Genomic DNA, 9,445 nt, shown 5'->3' with positions numbered 1-9,445 from the left:
TGTATTTAATTACAATGGTATTTGAAATACCCACGTTTTAGTATTTAAATACACACGTCAAATACATTACCCAATTTGTAATTAAATACAAATGCAAAATACACAAAGTATTTGAAATACGTATTTCAAATACTTGTATTTGAAATACTGCCCATCCCTGCTTTTAGATATGGTGATAATGGTACCAACTTATAGGACAGAGGCACAATAAAATGAAATGGTGTTATTTTTAAGGCCATTATTTCGCTGACGCCTATAATTACTCGCACTGAGGGCATTGATGTTCGCGTAGCCTGTAGTACAAAGACAAGGACGATGACCAACGCGCAGAAGCGGGTCAAAGCTTTTCGCGTAAAAGCCGCACGCACTGTCGACCGAGGCACACAACAGCAATATATTAGAGGACGTTTGTGTACGTGGTTCCCTGGGTCATGCAGAAAGTGCACTGTTAAATGCAGTTGCAGTTATGCTGCTAGACCTTTTACAATGCAGTACTCTGCAAGATCTGTCAATCAATCTTCGTGCATTTGTTACTACATAGCGAAACTGGATGAGGCAAGAATGAATCTGATCCGTGCCTGAAATTCTGTTCAGAAGAGTTGCCTTTCTTGGACACCGCCACATTATATCTTAACTGCATGCCATTGTTGCAATCAACAAAACATGCTGCAATGAAGAGGGTTTCCGAGACAATATGGTTTGCAATGCTTGAGGCACTCTTTCTGCTACAATGTTCGGAATCAGGAAAGGGTATAGACGTTTTCAATATGAGGGTGGACGCTTGAGCGGCATACGAGGGGTGCTGCATCGTCTCCAAGCAACGCTTTTGTAAATAAAGGTAGATAGCAGTCGCAGCACAACATATACCTGCTCTAATATCTGCCAACGCTCCCATTCTTTTGCAACGAGCGAACGCCGAAAAGGCTCTTTACCTTCATATTGAAACCCTACATGAAGAGTGCTTCATAAATATTTAAAATATCTATGTTCTCCAAGAAATATGTTGGGGTTGGTTCAGCCCCTTATATTAGCTGCCGGTAAACCTACAGTCAAATGATGCCAAGAAGCATTCAAGAAAATTTATTATATGAAATCGCGTGCCACATTCAACTTGTTATTACGATTATTCATCCTTTGGATGTCTACGGAGCCTAGTAAACACACAGCAAGGACAATATCTCTGTATGCGTCTCGCATTTAAGAAAATCAGTTTGAATTGAAAAGATAGCATACCCATGCACATACCTACGCTCAACAGAAGAACTGGTCGACAAGGGCATGCCGAGCCTCATTGCTTTCGCCATGCCGGCTGCCATGGGCTCCACGGGAACCGGGGGTGGCGGTCCCTGGCATCGCGCAGAGGTATCTCTTGGCGAGGTTGTGAAGCACGCAGCATTCCACGATGCTGTCGCAGCATCTGCTTTGCTCCATGCGCAGCTCGGCATGCAGGCAGTGGAACCTGCACTTCAGCTTGCCTGTTGTCCTGCGTGCATCATAAGGGCAGAATGAGTATAATTTATTTAAAGTACACTAATATATTAGGGTCGAGACTATTTCATACTTTCTGAATGCTGTAGCCTACCAAAAACTCGGCAATCATTTCTTATCATTGCCCAGATATATGACAGTATGTCTACAATTACAGCATACTAAACTTCCCTCGACAAAAGTTCCTCATAGCTGAGTGTAAGCGAAACACAGTTTCATACAAACAGTCGTTAACATTAGCAGTGCGAAGGTGTCTGTCAACGACTTCCCTCTAGAAACCCGAGCCCGGTGCAATTTTTCGCATTTTTGCGGTGAGTCCCGGTAGTGTGGAGTATTTTAGAATGTATGACAGGTAGGCCTGTAATTTCTGTAAAGGTGGGGCCGGAAAAAAAATACGGATTTGCGTTTGTATCGTTTTGCGGTTCTGTATCCAGGTTGAACCAAAATATTACGTTTCACGCGTATGTAACAAATCCTGCGCCTAACAAACAAATAATGTGATATCTTCTCCAAAAAAAATATGCTGGAGAATATTTCACGTTTTTGTTTCTTGATACTATGCATGCGTTTTGTGTGTCTGCTTTTTATGCAACACTGCATATATGTGTCTACGGTGCACCCTTACGGAGGCCCCCGGGCTCTAAAGGGGCACTGGAAAGACACAATAACTAAATATTTATTATTGGGATATTATTTTTTTTTCTCTCTTTAGCTTCCGTGCAACCACTGTTTCCTGCTTGGTCTAGCGAACACAAAACTGTACTCAGGATCCTTACAATTAACAGTGTCTTCTGTGCTATGACAACAAAACGTTACGCTGTCTAGTGGCAATCCTATCAATATAGCAGCCCAATAACCCACCACGATGCGTGACCTCGTCTTACCTTTCAACAATAATCCTTGTCGTGGTGTGTGCCGTGTTGTACCTGACTTCTGCTGCCGATGATGGCAACAGGAAGGGCGTCATCAGCCAGGTGTAGTCGCTGTCACCAAGCAATAGGCCATCGTAGACGCCATCGGCCAGCTTGATTGGTAGTGTGCTCTCGGTGAAAATCCGAGAGTCGTGCGTGCTTCCTGGCCATCTCGCAACCACGTTCCGTATGCGGCAGGATGCATCAACTACCACCTGTACGTTGATGGAATGGTACAAGTGGCGGTTCACGTACACCTCCTCGTGCACGCACGCTCCCGTGATTGGAATGCGGGTGCCATCAACTGCACCCACGATACAAAGGAGCCCGTCTACCTCAAAGAACTGCTCCTGCAAGGCAGCACTCTCTGCGACGTCAGGCCACCTGCATTGTCAATCCATTCACAAGTTAATTTACAGCACAATACCCCTGCATGCACATTTTCTCGAAGTTTCGTCGACAACATTCGTTTTTTTCCCTGTTTTCAGTGTTGATCGTAAAAAAGAAATATTGTAAATATTGCCAAATGCCTCGACAAAACAAAATGTTAGAGAAAAAAAAAATAGGCCCACACCGCGGATCAAACCCGCGTCCACTTGCGTACGAAGCAGAGACCTTACCTATGCTATACCACCGCTAAGAAAACACGCTGCAATCATTCGTTTCATACGAGTCTCGCGTAGTGCGTATAGCCCTTTCCGGCCGAGCTGCACGACGGAATGCGTATAGCTTTACTCATAAACAAACTCAGCACAATTTGACTTTCTTTTTTTTTTTCTCGGAACGCTCAGAAACTCCTTACCGCATGAAGTCTTACCGTATGAAGTCTTTTGCACGACGTGCCAGAGCTACGGTGACCTGCCTCACGGACCGTAAAGCACTAGAGACCTGCACGTCGACGTAGTCGCTTGCAGTGATGAGGAAGTTGCCTGTGGCGTAGAATTGCAGAGCGACGATCACCTGCTGCTCTGCGGACAGGGCGCAGCTGCGACGCGTCGACCGCTCCAAGACGGGGAGCAGCGTCTCCGCGAGAAGCAGGATTCCCGCGCGACCAAACCGGAATTGTTGCTGCAGCACATCCTCGTCGAATTCTTCCAGCGGATCGAGGCGGTCACGGAACGCACGCTTTCGTCTCAGTATAACGACAACGTACTGCGCGAACGAGCGGCCTCGTCGACGTCGACGCATCGTCCCGTTCGACATCGTTTCCGTTATCAAAGTACGAATAGGTTCGCAAATCAGTTGTATGTAAGTCCGCAGTTGGTCGGTGGGTTAATCGGCGGATCGGTTGGGAGAACGGAAGAGAGGGCGAACAGTTGAGATCAGCAGGGATCGCAGAAACGTGCGCCGCAAGGAACAAAAACGAGACTAAAGCACCGGCGTTGCCAGACTGGAAGGCACACGGGAAATTTATGCGTTGTTTACGGCGAAACATATTGAAGGAAATGTTTCTTACATTTTCGAATATTCTTCGACAAACTCTAGCATAATAGCTAACATTTCTTCGTACCATCTGAAGCAAATAAATTGGTCTTCAAGTACAACATTACTATATTTTGACTTGACTGGCTTGTTTTACCGACATATGACGCATCTTAGTGCCCAATAAAAAATATTTATTGTTGTTCTATATCCAGCCGTTTATTACAGTACCTAGGTACTTTTTCCGTCCTAGGCACCGTGGTTTACCAAAATGGGTTTACCATCGCTTCGGGAAAACCGGCCCTGGAGGGCCCCTGAAAACCATAGAGTTATTACAATAAACGCTAGAGGCTCAGCTGGCGCTAGTGTCTATGGGACTTCCGGTTGCAAATTGAAGCAGACAGCATGCAGTCTACTTTTCCAGTCTTCCTGTGTATTCCTATGGGAAAACGCTCGTGAATTTTGTCTCGTCGCCGGAAAATAACATTAATAACTTTTGTTATTTCGCTTGTACCGGGTAGTATGTATCTTTATTAATATTGTGAAAGTGTAATTGCTTTAGTTACAGCATTTTTCCTTTACCACTGAACGATGCTAAATTTCGCTATATTTCAGGCCCAAACCTCTGTTTCAAGGAAGGGATGTAGAAACGAGCGACGATTCTAAGCAAATCAACGATCCAAAGGAATGTAGAGTGTGTTAAAAGTTAGCCAGCATTCCGTTGGTGCTTATATATTGCTAATATGCCTGTCCTCTCACTATATGAAAATGACCCCGTCGTGCATCTCTACGAGCGGTTAAAAAAAACGTTCGAAACGTAAAGAATAAAGTACGTTAACTACGAAAGGTGTGTTTTCTTATTATTTACTACGTTGGGCAGTTTTTATCGCGCACCTGTCCTCTGGCTTTCCCCTATTTGCAAAGATTTGGAGCGTGCGGGTGATGATTTGAACACAGAACAAGCATCTTCGCTAAGCAGAAAGAATAAAGCGGTACTTATTTATTGCAAATCGGGCTATATTACGTGACTTTCAACTTATTTTGATCGTCTGCAAGCACAAGGAGTTACTTACCCAGTGTTACTGCGTAGTTCTTGCGTCTCTCTTGGTTTTCCACATGTCGTTCGTTCGTTTGGCACGTATATCCCCCATGCTGGAAAGCGTCGACGCCGTGTTCGCGCTAACAGTGTCCGACAGTGCACATAAATACACGTACGAAGCGGTTTTAACACCGTTTTTAATGCCGCGATTTTCAAATAAAAATGCTGTAACTGAACAATTATTTCGTCTGCGTGACTGAGAAATGTTCCAATGTGTCTAGTACGTTCAAATTATTCGTGATATTTCTCTTATAATCGAGCGCAGAGAGAAAATGCACTCGCTTTTTCCCATAGAAATGCATTACCGGAAGTCAATTTCTGACTGCTTGCTGTCTGCTTCAATTTGCAACAGCACACTAGCGCCAGCTGAGCCTCTAGCGTTTATTGTAATAACTCTATGCTGAAAACTAAAGAAAATACGCCGGGGTGCGAGAGTGCGGGTCACTCATATGAGCTCGACCCTCGTGCGGCACGTCTGGGGCTTCCACGTTTCGCCGGTGGCGCGCTGTAAGCACCGTCACCTGGGGTGCTTTTGTGTCGCCGCACTGTCGCCCTGTCAACACCAGCGGCTTGCGCTCGCTGCGAGAGGTCAATGCTAAGAGAAGCAGAAAGCTGTTTGCGCACGCGCCAGCGGATCACGCCCATGGAGTCTTCTCCTCCTGGCGTGCGCTACAGCGCCCCACTTGCGAAACGCGGAAGTCCCAGACGCACCGCGCGAGGGTCGAGCACATCCTAGTAGGACCCGGACCCTCGCACTTTCGGCGCATTTTCATTAATTATCATGGGTCCTCCAGGTGGCGCAGCCTGTGTTGATGGCCGCGCGTTCCGGCGTTCGAGTTTTATTCCGTGCTGAGTAAATTTCGTCGTTCTCTCCACTGACGTCGAGCTGACGATACCAACGTTTACGAGCGGCTTGATAGTCGAGCTATAGGACCTATTAATATAGCTAATATACTCACTAAAGGCTACATTAAGAAAGTCAAGGTTTTTTTGGCCCTGCTGCGAAATTGTAGTAATGCTTTTTTGCACTCTTTGATGCGCACATTAGCTATTTAGTACGTTATATCCACCAGCTATCAAGCGGTTTATAAAATTTGGTATCGCCAGCTCGACGCCAGTGGACAAAACGACGAAATGTAGTTTTGGGGAGTTGCATAAGGGACAAGGGGACTACCCCTGTGCCCCCTATTCCTTAGAGTGTGCCGGTGTGCGCAACGATAAATGCGATCGCATTCGAAGATAATCATTGTTTACAGCCGCATGTTTAATGAACGTACTCCTTATCTCTATGCTAGAACACTTCGTCTCACCCTACAATGAACTAAAAGCAAAGGCTACGGACCGCCAGATCCAATCACGAGCAACTTAGAAATGGTGTGCTATTTCGCTTCAATGCACGCATCTGAGCCCGCGTCTCAGATCACTGATGGGGATGAACGGACAGGTGTTTGAATCGAATAGCAGTAAGTGACTCAACAATATTACATTGGCAAAAAAAAAAAGCCACAACCTAGAGGCTCTATTCAGTGTCGAAGCTATTGAAATGATTCAGCGCTTTAAGGCTCGGGGCATTATTTGTCCGCCCCAAATCATGCTAAGCATGTCACTGTTTAGCGCGGAACGTGATTAGACCTGGCGGTCCGTGGCTTTGGCCACAGACCGCCGTAGGATGACACAGAGTATAGAATAGCCGTAGGATGACACAGATTGTAATATAGAGTACAGAGTATATATGTGTCATCCTCGTAGGGGGACACAAAGTATAGAACACTTAGCGGGCACAATAACCGCTTAGGAAGAGAAATCATTGAAGCATGTGCCATGGGGACTGTCAACAAGAGCATTTTTGCACTTTCATTCTAAGGCCAAAGACAGAGGTCGAATTCCTAACACCAGAGATCACTGGGTTACTTATACCTTGCAGTGACGCTAGTGCTTTCCAAACTTTTAAATTTTTATTACATTTCCTTTTGGGACTGTCAACAACAATATTTCCGCAACTTTATTATCACTCAGAATAGCAGATGTCGAAATCCTGACACCTGAGATAACTAGATTTCTGATACCTCGGCGTGAGGCAACTGCTTTTCAACTTTTAAATTTATTGAGAATTTCTCTTTTCTTTCACAATTTTTTCCTTGTCTTCTTCGAGAACGTTGAAACCTTTGAGGACGGTTTTATATTTTGTGTCGTTCTATGTTGCTGCTCAATGAAAGAAGTCATCAGGGTTGTAAAGTACCTAGGTACAAGTAACTGTAAATCGGTAACTAGGTACTTTTGTTGTACTTGAGGTACAAACCTAGGTACTTTCATTTCTCAGTATCTGTATCTGTATCTTAGGTACATTTTCCAGTAACTTGTAACTAAGTGAAGTTACTTTTTACAGGTACTTTTTTTATTCACTTCGTCAAAATCGTAGAAAATACAATATAACATATAACTGAAAATAAATTATAATTACAGTCTTAAAGCAATTTAACATCACGAATTGTTTTCACGCAATAAATCGAACTCAAATTTTGCACTTTACAAAACTGAAAATACCTACGTCTGAAGAAACTCCCTCCTGGTTCCTAAAATACCCCCTACAAATACTGCATCCAGAGTCACAGTTATAATTACGTGCGGAAAATAGTATTGGGAGACCTTAGATATGTAAATGTTCATTTCACATAATTAAGCACAACAAAACTGGCAGGCTTCGTTGTCAAAACTTATTGCAGCAGTAGAAGGATGCAAACATCAAGGGCAGATAGTCGAAGCACTCGTACTCTGGCCGAACGGAGACTTCGAGCTCCTGATGTAGTCATGCCACTGATGGCTGGGCTGCTGCTATTCTATGTTGTGGAGGCCCTGTGCTACATTCGGGTCTTTCCTTGGGTGCCGCGGCTTTCCGTTTTACCCCGTCGACATTCGTCTTGCTCTTGTCGACACTCTTTAGTGCTTCCTTGTGAGACCTCTTAAAAAGCAAAGCATGGCTAGTTAATACTTATTGCACCGTATCAGAGCAGCTCAGCGGCGCAGGACACTAGTCCAACTAGGTTTCAGCATTAGCACTTGAGACGAAAACGATATTTCTGCCAGACGCCAAAGATGGTCAACAGCGGCGGAAAATTCCGGACGCGCGGGCATTAAAAAGGGAAAAATTGGTTACTTCCAGTAAAACTAAAATGAAGACGATATCTAAATGACCAATGACGAGGCAGCTTACAGATAATTGTTGTGGGTCGGTTCATTTTCTCGGAAGCCTAGTTTACCTAGCGCACTCGGACATCTTTGTAACGACTTCTTACCGTCGCTCCAGACACCCTGAAAAATGGACTTGCACCGTAATTTTGCATAAGTATGACCAAACCTTTCTTTGTTACCCATTCCTGACGAAGACCGGACTCCGGTTGAAACGTCGAAAATAAAGTTTCCGTTGTTCTACCAAGGGACCTCTACTTCGTCATATATAATATATAGGTGAAGTCAGAGTGGTGAATAGGTCGAAACACGTCGAAAACGAAGAGTGAGTTGACGCAGGGACAGGCTTTAAACAACGGTTTCGAGGGGGTCCTGCAAAAGTTCTAAGTCCCAGTTATCGAACATCCGCTGTTGAGAACAACGAGAAATCAGTAGTAGGCGTATTGTACGCACGAAAAGTTGCTACCCTCTTGGCCGACTGACGTACGTAAACGCACATAGTACGGAGCATAACAAACCTTACACAGTGATGGAAGTGCCATTTGACCTTTTGGAGCAGGCCTTGTAGCAGGCAAAATATTTTTTGGAGCAGGTAGTGGCCCTTTTGGAGCAGGGTCCGGCATATGTTGGCATATTACTTGAAAATGAAATAATGCCGCATTGCTATATAAAGCCCATCTCTATTATTGGAACACAGCGCCTGTCGCCTTTTTCAGATAGGATATATAAAATTCAACAAAGTAAACACAAAAAAAAATTAAAATGAAGTTTATGTGCTCGTCAGATAAAAAAATACAATTAAATATGTAACATTGAGTTCTGATGGTACAGGATATTTAGTTTTATCAGCCTCCACTTCTTTTCAGGTATCTGCAGCAGCATCTAACGATCCTCATTGTTGTGGAATGTTTTAGTTCAGATTAGAGTTGTTTTTTGGGCAGCAGCTTCCAATATTACGGTATCTGATATTCGCTTCAAAAATTCCGATTCATTTTCGATGTGCTGGCGAAGTCACGATCGGATCACGGCGAGTTAACCCGTTGAGTGCGCTCCTTGGCATGCACCGACGCGCTGCAGAGAAGCGACACCCGCGGAGCAGACACCACATTCGCGCGAGTCGCGCAGTGCTTTGTGCTCCGAAAAGGACGGTGAGGCTTTACCAGCACTACATCCAGAGTTTGGTGAAACTCAATTACACTTCGTTTCAGCTTCGGTGCGAGCGCAGCCGAAGCTACAAGCGCGCGCATGGATCCCGTAACGGTGCCCACACTGCACGAGCCCACGCGCGAGTCAGGAATGCACAGAGCATTGGGCTCGCGCTAGCTTTGACTTCGCTGGT

General features: G+C 44.8%; 1 protein-coding gene across 1 annotated transcript; it reads right to left on the bottom strand.

Annotated features, from left to right (window-relative positions):
- Positions 1-1,251: 1,251 nt before the first annotated feature.
- On the bottom strand, positions 1,252-3,602 carry LOC115322753 (putative nuclease HARBI1). Its single transcript, XM_040218132.1, has 3 exons — positions 3,217-3,602; positions 2,373-2,783; positions 1,252-1,483 (listed from the first exon to the last, which is right to left on the bottom strand). Exons 1-3 carry the CDS (start codon positions 3,600-3,602, stop codon positions 1,252-1,254), a joined length of 1,029 nt encoding a protein of 342 aa, XP_040074066.1.
- Positions 3,603-9,445: the final 5,843 nt, after the last annotated feature.

This window comes from Ixodes scapularis, unplaced genomic scaffold (genome assembly GCF_016920785.2).
Source record: "Ixodes scapularis isolate PalLabHiFi unplaced genomic scaffold, ASM1692078v2 PGA_scaffold0__279_contigs__length_252992795, whole genome shotgun sequence".
NCBI classification, from domain to species: domain Eukaryota; kingdom Metazoa; phylum Arthropoda; class Arachnida; order Ixodida; family Ixodidae; genus Ixodes; species Ixodes scapularis.
Note: the sequence above shows the minus strand (reverse complement) of the source record. Positions and strands in the feature narration are given on the sequence as shown.

Excerpts from the sequence above, each read along its gene's own strand:
- LOC115322753 (XM_040218132.1), bottom strand. The coding sequence starts at position 3,602 with ATGTCGAACGGGACGATGCGTCGACGTCGACGAGGCCGCTCGTTCGCG. Across the intron at positions 2,784-3,216 it reads CGTGCAAAAGACTTCATACG|GTGGCCTGACGTCGCAGAGA; the intron begins GTAAGACTTCAT and ends TTGACAATGCAG. Across the intron at positions 1,484-2,372 it reads ACAAGGATTATTGTTGAAAG|GACAACAGGCAAGCTGAAGT; the intron begins GTAAGACGAGGT and ends TGATGCACGCAG.